Genomic DNA, 19,367 nt, shown 5'->3' with positions numbered 1-19,367 from the left:
CTCAGACAGTTTCAGGCTTTCTTCTCCTCGATTCCCTCCCCTTCTCCGACCAAGGGAAGTGCCAGACGGGGATGACGAAAAAGCTATTGCTCGTGTCGGCAATGCCCGCCAGACAGATATACCACGCCAAGAAGGCCCCCAGGAGGGCAAACAGCCCCCCCGCCTTGAGCAGAGGCGTGTAGGGTGCGCCGCCGGGGCGATGAAGGTAGCCGACCGCCAACAGGAGCACGGCAATGTCGACAGCGGCAAACAAGGAGAAGAATATGACCGTTGACTTCACTGTGCAGGTCACGAGTAAGAAGGTGAAGATGAACCAGCCCTAGTGTTGGTCAAGTAAGCAGGATGCTTCAAGATAACACAGAGAACAAACAACTCGACGGCTGTATTTTGCTTCCAAGGGTTTAAGTAGGGGCACGAACCATCAAATACAGCCCGAAAGAGTCATAGAACATGCCCGCAGACCCATTATCCGCAGCCTTGAGCTGGCCTTCGATGTTGAATCCTCCGGGGGTGAAGATCATGGCCAGAGAGATCCAAAATCCCCCGTACGAGGAGAGTGCCGTCGCACCAAAGGTATTGCCGGCGGCCATCTCCCTGACACCATAGAGTTAGGACTGGCACCTAGTAAATGGATGGACGTAGACCTACCACATTCCAGCGAGAAGTTGCACCAGGCCGCCATAAGCGAAAGCCAGCGGGACCACCATGTTGGGTTGGGTGATCCCCCGCGTCTGCATGTTGACACATCCCAGGACAAAGGTGGTCAGGGCAAAGCCAGCCAGTCCTAGCGGGGCGGGGTTCGCGATCTTGCGCTCTTTGACTGGCTTGTATAGCCCAGGTTGTAACTCGCCTGCGAACGCCGGCAGATATGTTCCCGCAGTGGGCACATGAGCCAACGGTCCGTATTCGGCGAGCTGCTTGTCGAGGTGGTGCAAGGCCGAGGTGTGAGTATCCACCCTTTCAGGCACCTCGCTGTCATCAATTGAGGTTTCAGGCATGATGTCCGACTTATGCGATGATGAAGCGCTTTGCAAAAGTCCACCCATACAGAAATCGATTGCAAGACAGGCATTCTTTGGGTCAGGACTTGTGACTCTTATACTCGAAAGTCAACCTTGAGATTTGAGTTCGTTTCATTCTCGCTCAGGATTCCGGATCTCTCAGACAGGGAACCTGCCTTCAGCTCGTGGTCCTCATGCGGGGAACAGCTAGCTTCCCCCGTGTTCTCAATAATGAGCATCCATCCAGGTGCTTCGAGCGGAAGGGGCGTCGATTGGATGCGTCCATTAGTTGTGGGCCAGGATCTACAATTGCAATTATCGTTCGAGCGGTGCCTGTCTGGGGGAAGGAACTATATCCCCGCGCGAGGGGTTGCTAGTGTGGATCAACAGCTGATTTCACCTCGATAGGCTGGTCAATTGGGGATGATGTACGTGCGAAAAGGCAGATCCGGGAGTCTAAACAGCGAATCTCATTCGTACCCAAGCTTCGAGCCTACATCGAACCGAGTCTCTCGAGTTTGCCCCTGACTCCGGGCGAACGGCAACCTTGAAGCTTTGGTGTACTCAACAGCCCCGTAGAATGTCCTAAATGGAATCGGGTTGGTCTTTCTATTGGTTCGATGTACGTTGCTGCAGGTGGCGAGCACTGTCGCAGGCTTAGACTAAGTCGTGTTGCTCAGCGGCGTCTCGGCACTTCCCCAGCGGCCCAGTGCCGATGCACGTGATCAAACAGACCGTTCATAATCCGACATAGGGCTCAGGGCTCAGGGTAGGGGCTAGGTTTCCATCACATGCCGGTTTCGGTCCTGCTCCTTTGATTCAAGGTTAAGGGCATATCTCCTCCCCGTCTCGGGGATATCTTTTACGGTGATAAGTTTCGATTACACCCAGGCTCAACCTTCAGCAGCACAGATAACACGACATCCAGTATTATATCCACTAATTCACGCCTTAGAAACAGCAACTGTTCCCTATCTATCTTCCAGAAAGTCGCATTGCAGGACAAAAGGTCAAGACAGGTAATAACTTCATAGAATCTCTGTCCTCTCACTTGTAGGTAGTCAGATCCAACCCCTGCATCTCCGAGCTGAGAGTCTCCACCTCTTGAACAATCTTCGGGATCGCATCGCATTTGTCATGGTTGAGATAGCTCAGAAGATTGCAGCGCGAGGACGGCTTGAGGAAGGCCTTGACGTGGGTGAAGAGGGAGTCGAAACTCCAACCGGTGAACGGCGTGGTGGGAGGATTATACAGGTTGGCAGCGAAGAGACTTTGTTCTAGCGCCCCCAGATCGTCGCAGCGACATTCGAAGGTGCAGCCGAACAAGCCTTGGCGCAGCCCATCTCTCCATCGGGCGATGAGGTTGAGCACGTTTTCGATGGACTTCTCCCGGTGGGTCTTGATTGCTTCTGGTGCGGTGTAGGTCGCATGTCAGTATGTCAATATGGGTGTTAGGGGTTTAAACACGCGTGTCATGAATCGCCCACTTACCCATGATACTCGCTTTCACCGGGAATTCAGTCGACTCCATGTGTTCGTCTCCATGTCGGATTGCCAGGAGGGTGACCTGGTCAAATACCCGGCTCATATCAAAGAAGTACGACACCCAGATCCATTCGAGGGTCTCGGTCGCGTTGTAGCCGGTAGGGATCTGGGTCTCGAGATGCGACTTCCAGAGGCGGAGATGCACCTGCATAGCCTCCTGACAGGCGTAGTAGTCGACCAACACGGCGATACGAGCACAGAGCGACAGTGGGACGAAGTGAGGCACCCGGTGGTTGCGCCCGTGGATGATGCGCAACAGGATCAGCAACGCCTCCAAGTCCCAGCCTTCGACTGTGATGTCCACCTTTCCAGTGCGTTGTAGATTCTGCGCCTCGTTGAAGCTGCCGGTCAGCTGCCGGTCGAACACGGGCGAGGCGAGCCGGAGATGCTTGGCGGAGACTTGGATGCGCGCTTCGATGTCTTTGAGGGACTGGTCGAGATTCGCGGTCGATGACACCAGCTCGGGGGAGGCATTGTCAGGGGTGGGCAACGAAGTCAGCTTTGCGTGGAGGACGAGCGTGACTTCGCCAGTCTCATCAATGATGTAGTTGGCGATTATTGCCATGGCCGGAGGTCTTTCAGAGAGCGGGTGGTGGATGAGTAGAGAGGTGCAATGTGGAGGATCAGAGAGAATGAAAGAAGATGATGAAAAGAAGAAGAGATACAAAACCAAACCAAATGTGTTACTTCCCAGTCACTGCTATGGGTCAGGGAAGAGTGAGGCATTCACCCTCAAGGCTCCACAAGAGTCCTTTGGTGAATGGGTACTAGGCTCCGGCTTACTATGTTGCTTGTGCTGGTCATGGGTCCCTGGTGAAAAACAGTGTGTCGCCAGAATTACATGATGACTGATCTAAATAGACTGGAGTAATGTTAACAGTAAGTCTAGATTTCTGGGATGGAGTATGCACGCACGTGATCTCTGGATCCCTGACTTCTGGGTTCTTATCTTATCCTCACCGTGACTGACTTGATTGATCACCGTCAAAATCACCCCCGGATGTCGCCATTCGCACCAACTAAGACAATCGGGCCGGAGGCCCAATCACAAGCCTAGGATTAATTAATTCCGGCCACATCCCAGAGATAGTAAGTTAGCCCTGGCTCGCCTGGCCGCGCAATGCCCCCCTTCAGCTGCAGCTCGATTGCACCCCTCCTTCTTTTCACTTGGCTTCTTGTCCTCGCACTTTAGGAGCAAAAAAATGAGTGCAACTGAGATCGGCCCGGCGAAAGGCCCAGAGATCTCCTTTCAACCACCGACGGAGGAAACGAGCAAGGGGGGTGATGGGGAACGGATTGTTCAGGATGAAGAGGCGCAAAATCTCCGCCGCGGGTTAGAACAACGGCATACGCAGATGATTGCCATTGCCGGTGCAATTGTAAGTGCTTTTCTATGCTCCTTGAAGAGCCCCTGCGGGGGCAAGAACTAAGAAACAACCTTCTCACTTGGAATCGATAGGGAACTGGGCTCTTTCTTGGACTGGGCAGCTCAATTGCCTCTGGAGGACCACTAGGTGCCCTGCTCGGGTACATGCTGGTTGGTGTAATTGTCTGTGCGATCCAGATCGCACTGGGGGAAGTCTCAGCCTTGATGCCCGTGACTGGATCGTTTGTACGACATGTTGAACTCTTGGTCGACCCCGGGCTGGGGTTTGCGATCGGGTGGAATGTGGTATATGGCTGCTTCATGTCGGTGCCCAGTGAGATCTCGGCCGCCGTCGTGCTGATCCAGTACTGGACGGACCTGAACACGGCCATCTGGGTGACCATCCTAATTATCCTATCCGCCGTTGTCGCCCTACTCTTCATCCGGGTCTACGGTGAGCTCGAGTTCTGCTTCGCCATTCTCAAGATTCTCCTCATCATTGGAATTGTCATCATGGGGCTAGTCATTGACCTCGGTGGCGTGGCTGGCGCCCCTCGTCTGGGATTTCATTACTGGAAGGATCCCGGTCCCTTCTCCGAATACATCGCCTCTGGTGCATGGGGACGCTTCCTGGGCTTCTGGGCGGTTCTGACAACAGCCGTGTATAGCTTTTCCGGGGTAGAAAGTCTGACGATGGCCGCGGCCGAGATGCAGAACCCGCGACGCAACATTCCGCGGGCCTGCAAGCGCGTCTTTGCCCGCGTTACCATCTTCTATATTATTGCCGTCTTGATCGTGGGCATGCTGGTTCCCAGCACCGATCCCCGCTTGAACGACTACTCCGGGACGGCGGCTACCAGCCCCTTCGTCATTGCTGCAGCCGACGCCGGCATCAAGGTCGTGCCATCGATCATCAACGCGGTCGTTCTCACGTCTGCCTGGTCTTCGTCGAACCAGAGCATCTTGTCGGGCACGCGCACACTATATGGCCTCGCGCTAAAGGGCCACGCGCCCAAGGTCTTCCTTCGAACGACGCGTCACGGCGTACCATACATGTGCGCCGCACTGCAGATCGCCGTCTCGTGTCTGGCGTACTTGAGCTGCTCAAACGGCGCGTATACTGTCTTCAACTGGCTGCTGGACCTCACGTCGGCGGGAGTACTAGTCTCCTGGATCACCATCGCGTTGAACCATATCCGTTTGATCCAGGGATGTCGGGCGCAGGGGATTGCACCTGCGGAGTTGCCATGGCATAACTGGTGGTCATGTAAGGAACCCTATGCGATTGAGTGTGCTTGCAGTTGTGACTGACACATTTCGGGTGATGACAGATTATAGCTCGTGGTTTGCCCTCGTGTCGTGCATCATCATTCTCTTCACCGGTGGTTTCACTGTGTTCACCAAGGGGAACTGGGATCCCGCGTCATTTGTGTCTTCTTATTTGTGAGTGTGTTGCTTGAGCGAATATGCATATCATAACTAACGGTAGCAGGGACATCCCCCTTGTGTTGGCATTCTATCTTGGATACAAGTTTTGGAAGAAGACGAGGCTGGTCCCCGTACGTGAGATCCCCCTGCAGCAAGCGCTCCAGGAAATGCGAGATGATCTAGAGGATGAACCTGTCAAGACGAGCAAGTGGTCCAAGTTCAATATCCTCTGGGGATAGAGGTGTTCCTAATGGGCTCAAGCTAGCTGTCCAGTCTGTCTTGCGATTTATGATCCAAGTCGATATCGTGGATAGACAATCAACTATAAATGCCTCCCGCATTCTAGTCAAAGAATAACAATGGCATTGTTGTTTCTTTGTGCGTGGTGCGGGCCATACACAGTAATCCAACTCGGGGTGAGTTGATGTTCCCGCAGTGCTTTGTAGATCTTAAGTCATGCGCGAAGCCTCAGCCAAAGGCCATGATTTGACTTTGATTATCTTTTTTGTATAGAGGATAAACCTATACAAGGATGAGAAGGGAGAACCACAGCATCTGACTCCTCTCAATGCAAGTATATAGCAACGCATGCTCACAAGCTCGTCTCTTAACCAAAAAGAGGAACAAGGGGATTCTCAGCGTCGGTTTCCAGTAATCATCAGAATACACCCATAAAGATGGACAAACAGACTATATAATAGGCCCTAATCCCCAGCCACGTATGTCAATCTTGCATTGGGTCTAGCATCATCAGCTTCGACCGACTCAATTTATCCGAGTTTACTCGATTTTACACGAATACTCCACCCCGAAATCTCGTTAACCCACGATGGCTTCGAATGTCCTGTCTATTCCGGATGAGATCCTAGCCTGGCACATGCGGCTGCAGCATTGGTTCCCGAAAGAAGAGGGGTACGAGGTCAGCAGCGTCTTGAGCAGCGACGGGCTCGGCGCCGCCTTTCACTCAATCACGGTCCACCTACAGATTCCCGAGAAGGACATCGACCACAAGTTCCTGGCCCTCGTGCTGGGCGAGTGTGGTTGGGACGGCGACCATATGGACCATGACGGTACGGTGCTGGACGATCGGATCAACTACCACTCTGACCACATGCTCGCCACACTTCCCTATGGCAGTCCCTTCGCTTGTGGGGTCGTTTGGCATAACGCTATCACCCTTCTCCGGTATAAGCCGGAGAAGCATAAGTACGCTCGGTGCACCGCTCACGGCCAGAATATTCTGGACGTGAAATATGAAGCCGGAACCATAGACAGTTGGTTCCACCGGTTGAAGAAGAAATGGAGGCCCGAGACCATCCCGAAAGGAAGAAGCGGATTCGACACCTCGCGACTTCGATCCCACTCGTATTCCCCAGATTACTATTAGGTATGAGTATCACGAATAGCACGATAGCGCAGGATATTTGCTGACGCAGTGACAAGTAAATCCCCACCAGAGTCGATGATCTTGTCGCTCTACGTAGAGAAAGAAGTCGATAATTCGCAATGAACATATTGTATGTTGCTGTCTGGGTGTATGAGCTTGTTTTGCATTGGCTTGTCCACAGCATAGAAGTCGGGCATGGCTGGGTTCTCGGATGGTTTCGTCGCAATTGTTCATGGTCGTTATTGTGCGACGCCTTAGAAGAAAGCATAACAAAACGCCATGCCAAACCTACCGTCAGACAAGCCCAACATCCAGCAAGAGCTCGACCTCATGACGGCAAACAACCATCTCCAGCCACTAGAATTGACTCGGCCCAAAACTAGTATTCGGATCGGTCGGAAGCTCCCCAAGAGATTGGCCATCGCCGAGAAGCATCAGATTATCCCAGTAGCGGTCGAAGAAATCCGCAGCGTCGGTAGGAGCATTGAATTGCGCATGTTGAGTACCGACGTCCTGTCCGAAGTAGAACGTAGCATCCATCAAGTCGACATCGAATGGGGTATTCAGGGGACTCTGACTCTGACTCGGTGGCGAAGAGAAGTGAGAAGGCATGAGGTCGAGCTCAGCAAGGGCGTTGGCCACCCCAATATCTACGGGAGCCAACGAAGGATCATCCGTGCCAGGTGTTGCGCCGTGTTGTAAGTGGGTGTTGGCCACATTCAGCATTATATGCAAAGCTTCGGCAGTTTTCAATGCTTCCTTCGATTGATGACGCAGGCGGTTCCAAATGTTGTAAGATCGCTCGAGCTCAAGGGAAAGTGCTTGTCGTTCTACCAGAATGGCCTGCCTTGTAGTGGGCGACAGGTTTCGCTGGAGGTCATGTCTTGATTGACAGGAGATTTCCAAAGAGACAATCATTGCCGCTGTGCGAAAATGCATAATGACACAAGATGAGAAGAAGAAGGACGCGTAGTTCAACTGACCGCCCGGTGAACTCTCGTTGAAAATATCGGACTGATGTTGCAGGACCCTTCTGGCCGCATCTAAGCACTCCCGGCGCGAGTATGCGTATCTGGGATTTAGACGATGCTGGGTAAGATATCGCCGATGGAGGTCTGAGCGAGCCTTCTGATACATCAAATCAATATTGTATCGGTCCATAATCGTGGTGGGAGGGTCTGCGATAGACTCGCCCGGTGGGCGAAACCGTAAAGGTAGTGGAATAGTAGCGTGGAGTTCTCGCAGCTTTGCATCCAGCTCAAGCACCTCTTGGTAGGGAACCCCTTTGACGGAGCAGACTTTGCGGGCGATGTCTGCTCCCGCAAACATCACCCGGTTGAGAGCGACCGGGAAAAGAATCAGAGTTTTCTCTGTTGGAGGCCTGGAAGCAGGTAAGCTCGTGGCTGCAGGATCCAGGTCATCATCTGTTAAGTTTCTCGGCTCCAGGGTATCGGATTGCGTCTGCGCGGTGGTGGGGGGAAGGCCATCCTGACACGAGATGTAGTGATCTAAAAGACAGAGATACATCCAAACCCGACGTCGCATCTCACCGTCGAACGGTGAGATCCCGCGATAATGTTTAGGATCGCGATGGTAGCCGCTATGGATAGCCAAGCGAGTGGCCAGTCCCAGCAGGGTGGATGGTCCGACGTGGGTGTCGGTGCTTCTGAGAATTTCGCAACATATACTCAATATGAGAGTCTCCAATTTGTATCGTCCCGGTCTCGTATATTCCGCCATGGTAAGACATTGCGAGGACAAGCGAAAATACTCGTCGAATGCTTCTGCAAAATGGCCATCCGCTCTGCCAGCTGTAGTGAACAGATGCAGTCCAGCAGCTGCACTGAGAATGGTGTAAAGATAGGCTAGCCAACTAATGGATGCGCCCTGGGGGTTCTTCCAGAAAGCCGTATACTATGCCGCAGGTTAAGATGGATGAGTATGAGTGGGACAGATTCTGCAGTGACCTACCTCGCGGGTGAATGTTGGTGTATGTATAAGCACTTGGACGGGTTAGCATCTATCCGACAATAGGCTTTGATTGGTACTCACCTAGAGGGGATTCTTTCGAGTTCAAATAGGCCGAGATCAACCTATCTGCCATGGATCGAGCAGGCAAAGCGGCCAGAAGTTCAGAGACGGTCGAGGAGATGGAGTTTCCGAATAGTAGTACAGGGCCCGAAACATCCGGGACTGCATCCTCCTCTTCCACCTCCTCGGGAGAAGTATTCTCGTGCATCTGAAGGAACTCCTTGACCTCGGCAATCTGGCAGCGAATCAGTGAAAGTGATAATGCACCGTCAACAGCAAAATCGCTTACCTCGTCCAGCACAGCTTGCCAGTGAGTTGGGTTATGGTAGCTGGTACCATCCCGCTCGATCAGAATAGTCCCGGGGAACTCGGCCTGCGGTTCGGCAATGGGATCCGCTGAGTGAGGCAGTGGCCGCGGCTCTGCTGGCAGCGGGTCCGGGGTCCAAGCAATGTCTGCGGAGAGCTGTGGTAGTGGTGGTGGTGGTGGTGGTGGTGGTGGTGGTGGTAGTAGTGCCTGAGGTAAAGGGTTCCCTTTCGACAACTGCTGCACACGGGCCTCAAGTTTGTGAATATAGTACTGGATGTCATGAGAATCGCCGGTCGAGACTCCTTGGGGACCCACATAGTGGCACATCTCAGTGCGGCGATGTTTGATGCAGTTGTCGCACGGATGGATGCGATTACATTTCAACCTGAGATATGGAGAGTCAGAGAGAAGAGAGGGTCCAGTGGGGAAGCCGATGGGGCAGCAGGGCTGGGGCTGGCACACTTTTTCCGACGGCAAGGTACACAGGAGAGTTTGGGTCTCGGCTTTCTCTTTTTTGCCGATGGAATGACGGTAGAATTATCTCCATGGCCGGATATGGGGTCCATTGTGTAGCATGCTACCTTGAAGGCAATGAGGAGAATAAGTCCGTGTACATACGAGGCGGGGATGTTTTGGCTGGCGGGCAGAGAGTGGCTGACTCAGCCACTTGTCCACGGCCAGGTCCGCAGGCACTAACCTTCCTCGGTCTAGCTCCGGACATTTTGACGGTTAGTGCCGGAGTTATCTGTGTTTGCCCGGTTTGTTCTCCTCACCTCTCTCTCTTTCCCTCCACCTCACCTTCATCATCGTCATTCACTCCCAACACACAGTCCCTTACTCTTGTACTTGATCTATAACTAAGTCCATCCCGATCACTGCAACATCATGACTCTACAGCAACTCCAATCATCACATCTCTTATACCTCGCATATCTTGCATATCTTGCAGCCATCCGGTGAGAAGTCGCCCTGCTCGCATTTTCTCTCCCCCAATCGCTGCCGCCGTACAGCCCTATGGCCTCATACTCAGAGCCTTCCTCGTGGGATCCTGAGATGGTAGATCCCTTCATCTACGACCTCGATCCCATGTTATTTCCACCGTCGTGTCCTCCAGACCTCGACATGATCCCTATCATTTCTCTCATGCCACATCCCCTACTCGAGACCACCGTTCCACAAATCTCGAGCACTACCACGATCGACGCCACGCTGAGTCGATCGGCCTCCCCGATGAGCCATAGCTCCTTCCGATTGCCGTATACCTATTCTCTGCACGACCTTCACCATCTCTCGCCCCTGCCTCAGACCTCCGTTTCGGCAGCTACAACCGTAACTCCCAAATCGACAACCACCACAGCCTCTCGACGAGGAAACAAGAGAGCACGGTCGCATTCATCCACCGAAGAGTCAATGGGGAGCGACACTCTCTCGTCCCAAGACTCGGAGGAGCGCATCCAGGAGAAACGGCGTCGCAACAAGATGGCTTCGCGGAGGTTACGCCAGCGACACGTCGAGCACGTCTCTGACCTGGAGTCACGGCTGGGTCAAGTGACTCGCGAGCGCGATGATCTACGGCTGCAGGTTGCCAAATGGGAAGCGGAAGTCATGGTGCTGAGAAAGCTCGTCGGACAATAGATGGACGATGACATTGGGGACTGGCTTGATGACTTTACGGCTTAGCGTAGCGTTTCAGCGACAATCATTCTTTGGATTTTGTATATACCCAAGATCGTAGAGGCATCATCCTCGTTTTTCATCTGCTGGTTTTTCTGGGCTTTGGCTTGCAGAGTGACTGAGCTGCTTGATCACGTGTTGATTACATGTCACATGTCCGCGTTTGGTCTCGATGACCTCACCTGAGTAGGTGATAAGGCAGCCTCGCCTTCACTTTCAGTTCCTCGTACCGTGTCTGTAGACTGATGATCTTCATCCATATTCATCGAAGAAAGTCTGTACTTGCCTTCTCCATGCTTGTGTTGTTTTTTTTTGTGTCTTTCGGTGTCGGATCACCCATGCTCCGCTGGCGTGGTGACCTGGCAGCAAGTTTATATCGTCACCCGTCCAAGCTACATTCAACCTGTTGTACCCCAAAACTCACAAATGATTATTGTCCATCGTCACTCCTGAGAACCGATACACAAGCTTCATGCTTCAATTTAAAAAAGTGAATTCATAAAGCTGCATCGGCTAGTATGCAGCACACGATTATAAACAAACGCCAACATGCCCAGACGCCACCACAAGTCATCCCAAGCCTTTTTCGCATGATGTTATTGACCGAGATTCAATCCCAGATCCAACCCCAGGTCCATCCCGAGGTTTAGTTGCAATTCTGCCTCCGCCGCATCGTTGGCCTGCTTGAGGGCAATCTGACGCTCCTGCTCGTCGGGCGGAAGGGCGGCAAAGGCAGCGGTGTTCTCGTCCCATGCGCGCACACACTCCTTATTCCAGTTGCACTTCTCCACCTCCCCGTACACCGGATGACTGAAGCGCGGATGGTTTGAGGGCCAGTTGGAGGCATGGTAATGATGCTTGACAAGGGCCGTTCGGGCGTTGTGATTGCCCGAGTCGGAATGGCCCTGGCCGGCGGCGAAGGCCTCGACGGTCAGCACCAGAATCCCCCCCACAAGTTTGGATTCGGGGATACTGTGGAAGGTGTTCCAGCTCACTTCGTGACCTAGTCGGATGCTCATCTCTGCCAGCACGGCGGAGGTGAAGGCAGAGGGCCCCGTGCCGCTGATCACGTCGTCAAAGTCCAGCTCCAGCTCGCCGATGGGCTTGCCTTGCTGAACCGACAGTTCATGTAACCAAGCCAGAATGTTGTCCACCAACCGCATCATTACCGGGTGGCGGGGCTTGCTCATGAAAGTCCACTGACAGAAGGACTGCGATTTCTGGCCCAAGATCGCATGGTCATTGAACTCGGGCTCGTCGATCTCGACTCCGATCACCAGATCCATCTCGTCCTCGGTAAATCGCTCGGGAATAAATCGGTCCAGCGGACGGAGGGCTTCCACGTCAATGTCCGCCCAGATTCCCCCATCGACATACATAATCAAGTATCGCAGGAGGTCGGCCTTGATGATGCGCGCGTTCAGCGAGCGGTACACCTCGACAATGTCCGGTCGGTTCAGCCCCTCCGGCCCATAATGGGTCTCGACATAGTAGAGGTCATTCTCATCGGTCAGCACCTCGTACCGATGGCGGGGATTCTTCTCCGGCCAGCTTCGAGCAACAAGGAGATCTCGCGGCTCGAAAGCCAGAGGATTGACCTTCCACGATTGCCAGATCTTCCGGGGAAACTGCTTATACCGCGCGGTGGGGCCGGAGAGACTGCCATTGACCTCGCCAAAGGTCCCGGTGAGGGAGAGGTAGAAGACCAGCACAAAGGCAGAGAAGAAAACAGGGGCCACTCGACGAAGGTGGCGTGGCAGAAAGACGCCAGACAGAGGGGGGTTTGCCTGCATTCTGTCGAGCAATACGAGCAGAGACACAGGCAACGAAGAGAAGTGAGGGAGAAGTGGTGGTGCTCAGGGGCAGAAGCGGCGTGGGCTGATGGTCTGGACGTTTATGAGGGGGAACAGCACGGTGACGAGAATGCTTCATATGCGTCAATTGCAGTCGCTAAGCTCTCTTAGCTGCGCTAGGGGCCTCACTGGGACCCAACTGAGCCGGTCATGGAGCTAATCGATTGGCGTAGCACTTATCGACCCAGGATGATCGCATTCAAACCATTCGGAGGTTCCTGGGGGGAAAAGCCTCGGGTGGCGCACTGACGGCGGCCCTGAAGGGGAAATGGCTCCGAGACATGTGTTTTTCACACGACCAGGTCAAATTGTCAGCGAGGCAGCGAGGAGACTAAACTTGAAAGACCCTCAACCTGTTCCCCCCCGGTCGATCGCTCCGCTTAGTCGGAGTTCGGTTGTTTTGGTGGCGGGGGCGACGGGAAGCCCTCATATATCGCTCCGCACCACCAGGCCACGCATCGCAGCCCGCTTGACAACCTCACCAGCTACTCTGGCCACCATGCCAGCTCTCTTAATATCTCCAATGCGCGAAAAGTCCTTGGAAGACGGCGAGTGGAAGTCTTCCCTGCTGGAGCCGCCCCCCATCCCCAAGTCTCGCTGGATGGAGAGGCTGTGCCCGGAATTTCTATCCCGATCAGACCACGGCCAGGATCGCGAAAAATTGTCGACCTCTGCTCCGCGACCTCGACGAACAGCCTATCTAGACGGTCTGCGCGGATTTGCCGCTCTACTGGTATATTGGGGCCACCATGAACTGTGGGCTCACGACGGCATTGGAGCGGAGCGCATTTTCGAGAACGCGTACGGATATGAGAATCAACGCTACCTGGTCGCCTTTCCTGGGATCCGCAACTTTTTCTCGGGCGGACATTTCGCAGTCAGCGTCTTCTTCGTGCTCTCTGGATATGTTTTGTCGGCGAAACCGCTGGCGTTGATCAGCGCAGGGGAGCGTGTCGCGCTGAGCGACAATCTCGCGTCAGCTTTGTTCCGTCGCTGGTTGCGCCTTTTCTTGCCTGTTATTGCCACGACCTTCATTTACATGACTTTCCTTCACGTCTTCCGCGTGAAGACGGTGCCCGAATTGCAAGGAAGCTATGGCGCAGAGCTCTGGAATTGGTACGCCGAGTTCAAGAACTTCAGCTTCATCTTCCGGGGCGGAGGTGAGCCGTGGTTCACCTACAATTTCCACTCGTGGTCCATCCCGGTGGAATTCCGCGGATCGATCATCGTCTACACGGCGCTGTTGGCCTTCTCCCGCTGTCGCCGATCCATGCGGTTAGCCTGTGAGGCTGGCCTGGTGTTCTATTTCCTTTACATTGCCGATGGCTGGTTCGGAGCATTGTTCATGTCGGGCATGCTCCTGTGCGATCTGGATCAGCTCGCGGCGCGGGACCAGCTGCCCGACTGCTTCGTCATGCTGGAGCCGTACCGCGAGGGGATCTTTCCTGTTCTGCTGGCGATCAGCATGTATCTTGGGGGCGTCCCCTCGCGGAGCTTCGAGGTGCAGATCCTCCGCGAGTCCCCCGGGTGGTACTACCTGTCTCTGCTGAAGCCTCAGGCAGTCTTCGACTACAAGTGGTTCTACCTCTTCTGGGCAGCGACCTTTCTGGTTGCCTCGCTGCCACGCATGCCGTGGTTGAAGCGATTCTTCGAGACCTCCTTCAATCAGTACCTCGGACGGGTGTCGTTTGCCTTCTACCTCGTCCACGGGCCCGTGCTGTGGGTGCTGGGCGATCGGCTGTACGCCGCGGTCGGCTGGGCACGCGATTCACATGCATCGAATTGCCCTGGCTGGATTAACCGACTGCCGTTGCCACGCGTCGGGCCCCTGGGGTTGGAGGTGAGCTTCCTAGCACCGCAGCTGATCCTGCTGCCGGTGACGCTGTGGTTGGCAGAGATAGTCACCCGCTGGATTGACGAGCCGAGCGTGCGAGTAGCGCAGTGGCTGTACCGACGGACATTGGGAAATGACGCTTAGTCTTAGTCTTAATCTAGTGTAGCAAGCAGCGATCGATAGATAGCAAGACAGAAATTTTAGTGCGTGGTTTTGTGGTTTTGCTTCTTTGGGTTGCGTGCCACTATCGGTAGTTTGTAGGCTCATTTCCGGAATCGGAGACCAACCGAGGGCCAGGAATGGCGCTATCACCGATAGTTCAGAGAATGACAGGAAGAGAAGAGAAGATGCGTAGTGGAGAGTGAAGAGTGGAGAATGGGGGAATCCTCTCGGTCTTACTTCTTGCTTTCCCCGGACCCTGGCAATCACCATCACCCAATTTCACATGCTCGACTATGGACGGCAGAGCCTGCATGCTGATCACTTCGCATGAAACCCGACCTGAAAAGCGGGGAAGCACTCACTCCTCCGTGAGATTAATGTGTTTGTGTTTATTGATTGGGTTCGGTGATTCAGTGATTAATTGAATCCCATTCAGGGCCGGGCCGCCCAAGCTCAAAGGGGAAAAACCTGCAGCTCAGGCCTCCCACTATGTCTGACTATTCCGAACTGCCCCTCTGCCTTCATTCCTGCTGGCTGCAACCCTAATTTATCCCAACTTCCACACGAGCCAGGCCATTCCACCCCCTCCCCCTCCCCCTCCCTCACTCTGTCTGGGCTGTCTGGCTTTCCCTCCAATTTTCCTGCCAGTCTTCCTTGCTCAGGTTGGACAGGTCCAACCCAAGCATAGCAAGCATAGCAAGCATAGCAAGCATAGCAAGCAATGTCTGCCCGGCTCATGCGCCTGGTGCCCCTTGCCGGGCTCCTCCTGGGCCTGCTCCTCACCTTCTATTACCTGTACAGGGGGGTCGCAGCCCCGTCAGCAGCCACTGGCCTAGAGGAGACCACTCGGCACAATAATATCGACCTGTCGCATCTTTCAGCCACTCATCACCAAGTCTTTTCCGCATCGACCCCAAACCAGAAATATTTCCACATTGATTTCAATGAACGAGATGGCTTCAACCCCAGCGTTATCCCCCACCCCGTGCTAGACGACAGATGGATCATCACCGCGCAACTGGCGCGCAACCGCTCGGAGACCGAGCCTCTCTCTGTCTGGAGCGCCGAGCTGGTCTGTACCGCAGCCTTCCAGAACCAAGGTCGCACGCTGCGCTGCGTTGACCAGCCGCTCATCCTCCCCATCGCCGCGACGGCCACTGACCCGACGCGCTGCAATGGGGAGCTGGAGTTTCTCTGGGTGAGCCTGGGGCCACACGATGCGCGGATCTTCTACGGACCCGACCGACCGTATGCGGTATATGGGTCGAACTCGCAGCACACGTGTTTCGGACAGTGGGTGCTGGACTTTCGCGTGCTGGTCGACTGGCCGGGCGAGGAGATCATTCAAATCCCCACCTATCGACACCCAGTCGAGCTGCAGCGACCCCTGCTGTCGGGGTACTCTGCCATCGAGAAGAATTGGTTCCTGTTCTGGGACATGCACGGGACAGCGTACGTGCACTACGATGTGGCGCCCACGCGAGCCTTCTCGCAGCTGCTGAGCATCGCCGATGGCTCTGTCGGTCCCAATCTGGCGGCCAATGCCGCTCCAATCGACGAGCGCTGCTTGCAGAAATACTTGCCTGTCCTCACAGACTTAACCCACGAGTCGATCCACCAGGCGACAAATTCCCTGGCGATCACGCTCTGTGAACGCGCCGATCCCAGCTGCCAGCCCAGCGAAGATAACACGTTTGTCTTCATGATCTTCCAGCACAAGAAGTACGTGGCCTTCCACAGTGTGTACGAGCCGTACGTCATGTTGTTCCGCCAGCGTGCACCGTTCGAGGTGTTTGGTGTTTCCACCAAGCCACTCTGGATTCACGGGAGGGGGTCCTCGAGTGTGGGGGTCGAAGAGGATCAGCAGCAGTCGGAGATGTTGTATGTGACCTCCATCAGCTGGAAGCAGGCGGGTCAGCGCTATCATGGGTACATCGACGATGTGATGTTTTTGGGGTTTGGGCGGGAAGACTCCCACTCGGGAGGCATCGATGTGGTCGCGCGGGACTTGCTCGATGGGCTGGGGTATTGCTTCGGTTGAGGTGCTGTGCTGTGATGCTATGTTCTGTATGATATGAGACAACGACATGCTCTCTAGAGGGCAAATAGATTAATTGCTGGACCACTGCACGGGTCCTGATTCATTCTGGCATGGCCAACTAAGCCTTTCCAAGCCTGCGAGTCGTGCATCGCCTTCAGCCCTACGTCCTGATTGATGGGGCTGCCATATCCCTGAAACAAGCTTGGTGGTGACCCACTCGTCGCTGGGCGGTTAACGCCCAATGGAACAGTGGCATTTGCAGCCAGGGCTGGAGATAGGGCGGTTTCCAAGAGATGACAGCTCCACTACGGAAAAGAGTGTGATGAACTTCGCAGTGGGCGCTTGTGACAGGCAGCATTGATTCGGAGGAAGGGTCATTCATTAGTGACCCAGACCACAGCTTTATCTCTGCCTGGGCTCTGGTCTCCTATCTTCGCGACCAAAGTCTTCCACTCTTAGTTCACTCCTTTGACCGCTGTTCCCATTACATCAGTTCGTTCAGTTTCTTTCTCAAGACCGTTTTTGCTTCTCAAGGGCTGTGGCTGGACTGCAACCCTGATCTCGTTCTTTTCAGCCTCCTGCGAGCGGGCTCTTGTCCTGCTTTTATACGTTCGGCCAACATGGCTGACAGCATGTGGTATGCGTTCCTCAACGACGAGCTCTGCTACGTCTCCCTGTGGACATTCGCGTGCTTGATTGCGATTATCTTCATCTGGCAGACCACGCAGCAGCTTGCTGCCCATCTCCGGCGACTGGCGACCTTCACCGACCCATCGCAGAAGTTCCACCGGGCTGCTGACCCCCGACTCTCATGGCTCAAGCGACATCTCCTTTACGCGCCCCTCTGGCACAATCGGCACAACCGAGAAATGCAGCTTTCCCGTGCCGTCAACATGGGCACACTGCCCAGTCGGTTCCACGCCCTGCTGCTCACCTGTCTTGTAGTCCTGAACGCGATTCTTTGCACCATCACGATCCCTTTTGGCTTGGAGGAGTCCACTGTGGCAGTCCAGATCCGGAATCGGACAGGGTACATGGCGACGGCGAATCTGTTTCCGCTGTTGGTCATAGCAGGCCGCAACAACCCGCTGACCTCGCTGCTGCGGGTCTCGTTCGACACCTGGAACCTCCTGCATCGGTGGCTGGGCCGGATCGTCGTGTTGGAGGCATTGGCGCATGTGGTTGCATGGGGAGTGCCCAAGGTGCAGGATTGTATGGTCCCTTGTTCTGTACTTTGAAGTCTCGTCTGATATGCAGCAGATGGGTGGAAGGGGATGCTCGCAACGCTTAGCAAGCCCTTCATGTTCAATGGGTTGATGGTAAGTGCAGGCAACGCCAGTCACCTGGCTTTCATTAGTAGGGCGGTGACTGACCTCCACCTCCAGTGCATGGTGGCCCTCCTCATCATCCTCGTCCAGTCGCCCTCGCCGATCCGACACGCCTTCTACGAGACCTTCCTGCACCTCCACATTGCACTCGCCTGCATCGGGCTGGGATTTGTGTGGCATCACGTCTACCGCTACTCGTGCAAGTTCTACTTCTACGCAGCGGTCGCCTTCTGGGCATGCGAGGTTGGGATCCCACCGCCAGATCTATGCCACCCAGCTAACCCAATTACCCTGTAATGCAGCGTCTAGTCCGCTTCATGATCCTCCTGCACCGGAACTTCCGCGCCGGAGCCCGCACCACAGCCTACGTCGAGGTTCTCCCGGGCGACACCATGCGGGTGACCCTGCACGTTGCGCGACCGTGGCGCTTCTCGCCAGGCCAGTATCTCTTCCTCTGCATCCCCTCCGTCGGAGGCTGGACCTCGCATCCCTTCTCCGTAGCCTGGGCGGGAGACACGAGCGCAGCAGCAGCATCACTCACCGAAAAGTCATCCAACAATTACCTCGCACAGGACACGGCATCGCAAAGTATCTCCCTGCTCATCCGACGCCGCACGGGGTTCACCGACAAGCTATTCAAGACAGCCCTCACCCACCAACACTCCCACCGCAGCACGTTGTCCTACAGCGACGACCCTAGGGCAAGCGGCCCCTCCTTTCGAGAGCCCCAGACCACCCCTTCGCTCCGAGTATCAGCGCTGGTAGAAGGCCCATACGGCGACCTCCACACCCTCGACTCGTACGGCACCGTCCTCCTGGTCGCCGGCGGAGTAGGCATCACCCACTGTCTCCCCTTTATCCCCCACCTTCTGCACGGCTACACGACCGGCACTGTCTCCGCCCGCCAAGTCACGCTGGTGTGGATTGTGCAGTCCCCCGAGCACCTGGAGTGGATCCGGCCGTGGATGACGGAGGTGCTGGCGATGGAGGACCGGAGGGCGGTGCTGCGGGTGAAGGTGTTCGTGACGCGGCCGCGGAGCCCCAAGGAGATCAAGAGTCCCAGCGCCACGGTGGAGATGTTCGCTGGGCGGCCGGACGTGCAGACGGTGGTGGGGATGGAGGCGGCGGGCCAAGTCGGGGCGATGGGGGTGATGTGTTGTGGGAATGGGGGGTTGAGCGATGAGGTGCGGCGGGCGTGTCGTGCGGTGCTGGAGAGGGGGACGGTGGTGGATTATATCGAGGAGAGTTTTACTTGGTAGGTGGTGATTGAACTGGTGAGGTTGTTGTTGATGGTATGGTGATGATTGTGTCGTGTGTGTGTCGGAGTTGGTGGTTGTTCCCGACCGGGGCTTGATGCCTGATGCATGAGGCATTACCCGCGGAGGTCGTAGCCTTAACAGAATGGTGTCC

At 55.0% G+C, this 19,367-nt stretch overlaps 11 protein-coding genes across 11 annotated transcripts; 7 read left to right on the top strand and 4 right to left on the bottom strand.

Moving 5' to 3' along the window:
- Window position 1: 1 nt before the first annotated feature.
- Window positions 2-998, bottom strand: BO86DRAFT_404853 (acetate uptake transporter family protein; the record flags this gene model as incomplete). The annotated part of the gene is made up of 3 exons (XM_025674047.1): window positions 2-319; window positions 420-594; window positions 649-998. 3 exons carry the CDS (start codon window positions 996-998, stop codon window positions 2-4), a joined length of 843 nt encoding a protein of 280 aa, XP_025522141.1.
- A 1,131-nt stretch (window positions 999-2,129) lies between these two features.
- On the bottom strand, window positions 2,130-2,952 carry BO86DRAFT_279876 (uncharacterized protein; the record flags this gene model as incomplete). The annotated part of the gene is made up of 2 exons (XM_025667321.1): window positions 2,130-2,410; window positions 2,493-2,952. Coding segments are annotated over 2 exons (741 nt in total), but the record flags the coding sequence as incomplete, so codon positions are not given.
- A 796-nt stretch (window positions 2,953-3,748) lies between these two features.
- On the top strand, window positions 3,749-5,579 carry BO86DRAFT_425428 (putative arginine permease; the record flags this gene model as incomplete). The annotated part of the gene is made up of 4 exons (XM_025675482.1): window positions 3,749-3,925; window positions 4,006-5,179; window positions 5,244-5,355; window positions 5,405-5,579. 4 exons carry the CDS (start codon window positions 3,749-3,751, stop codon window positions 5,577-5,579), a joined length of 1,638 nt encoding a protein of 545 aa, XP_025522139.1.
- Window positions 5,580-5,931: 352 nt separating this feature from the next.
- BO86DRAFT_26855 (uncharacterized protein) lies at window positions 5,932-6,905 on the top strand. The gene has a single exon (XM_025667205.1). It carries the CDS (start codon window positions 6,170-6,172, stop codon window positions 6,725-6,727), a length of 558 nt encoding a protein of 185 aa, XP_025522138.1. The 5' UTR covers window positions 5,932-6,169; the 3' UTR covers window positions 6,728-6,905.
- Window positions 6,906-9,653, bottom strand: BO86DRAFT_26860 (Zn(II)2Cys6 transcription factor). Its single transcript, XM_025667206.1, has 5 exons — window positions 9,528-9,653; window positions 9,048-9,450; window positions 8,780-8,993; window positions 8,699-8,730; window positions 6,906-8,641 (listed from the first exon to the last, which is right to left on the bottom strand). Exons 1-5 carry the CDS (start codon window positions 9,629-9,631, stop codon window positions 7,085-7,087), a joined length of 2,310 nt encoding a protein of 769 aa, XP_025522137.1. The 5' UTR covers window positions 9,632-9,653; the 3' UTR covers window positions 6,906-7,084.
- Window positions 9,654-10,475: 822 nt separating this feature from the next.
- Window positions 10,476-10,700, top strand: BO86DRAFT_326236 (bZIP transcription factor JlbA/IDI-4; the record flags this gene model as incomplete). The annotated part of the gene is made up of 1 exon (XM_025668559.1): window positions 10,476-10,700. The coding sequence occupies one exon, from the start codon at window positions 10,476-10,478 to the stop codon at window positions 10,698-10,700; it is 225 nt and encodes a 74-aa protein (XP_025522136.1).
- Window positions 10,701-10,842: 142 nt separating this feature from the next.
- Window positions 10,843-11,284, top strand: BO86DRAFT_26839 (uncharacterized protein). The gene has a single exon (XM_025667204.1). It carries the CDS (start codon window positions 10,985-10,987, stop codon window positions 11,231-11,233), a length of 249 nt encoding a protein of 82 aa, XP_025522135.1. The 5' UTR covers window positions 10,843-10,984; the 3' UTR covers window positions 11,234-11,284.
- BO86DRAFT_393582 (glycosyltransferase family 32 protein) lies at window positions 11,266-12,635 on the bottom strand. Its single transcript, XM_025673053.1, has one exon. The coding sequence runs from the start codon at window positions 12,530-12,532 to the stop codon at window positions 11,336-11,338; it is 1,197 nt and encodes a 398-aa protein (XP_025522134.1). The 5' UTR covers window positions 12,533-12,635; the 3' UTR covers window positions 11,266-11,335.
- Window positions 12,636-12,987: 352 nt separating this feature from the next.
- On the top strand, window positions 12,988-14,637 carry BO86DRAFT_393580 (acyltransferase family protein). Its single transcript, XM_025673052.1, has one exon. The coding sequence runs from the start codon at window positions 13,092-13,094 to the stop codon at window positions 14,568-14,570; it is 1,479 nt and encodes a 492-aa protein (XP_025522133.1). The 5' UTR covers window positions 12,988-13,091; the 3' UTR covers window positions 14,571-14,637.
- Window positions 14,638-15,197: 560 nt separating this feature from the next.
- On the top strand, window positions 15,198-16,719 carry BO86DRAFT_393579 (uncharacterized protein). The gene has a single exon (XM_025673051.1). The coding sequence runs from the start codon at window positions 15,310-15,312 to the stop codon at window positions 16,627-16,629; it is 1,320 nt and encodes a 439-aa protein (XP_025522132.1). The 5' UTR covers window positions 15,198-15,309; the 3' UTR covers window positions 16,630-16,719.
- A 530-nt stretch (window positions 16,720-17,249) lies between these two features.
- On the top strand, window positions 17,250-19,237 carry BO86DRAFT_349818 (ferric reductase family protein; the record flags this gene model as incomplete). The annotated part of the gene is made up of 4 exons (XM_025669367.1): window positions 17,250-17,841; window positions 17,890-17,948; window positions 18,015-18,200; window positions 18,260-19,237. 4 exons carry the CDS (start codon window positions 17,250-17,252, stop codon window positions 19,214-19,216), a joined length of 1,794 nt encoding a protein of 597 aa, XP_025522131.1. The 3' UTR covers window positions 19,217-19,237.
- Window positions 19,238-19,367: the final 130 nt, after the last annotated feature.

Source organism: Aspergillus japonicus, assembly GCF_003184785.1.
Source record: "Aspergillus japonicus CBS 114.51 unplaced genomic scaffold BO86scaffold_111, whole genome shotgun sequence".
NCBI lineage: Eukaryota > Fungi > Ascomycota > Eurotiomycetes > Eurotiales > Aspergillaceae > Aspergillus > Aspergillus japonicus.
This window is presented reverse-complemented; position numbering and strand designations above follow the sequence as displayed.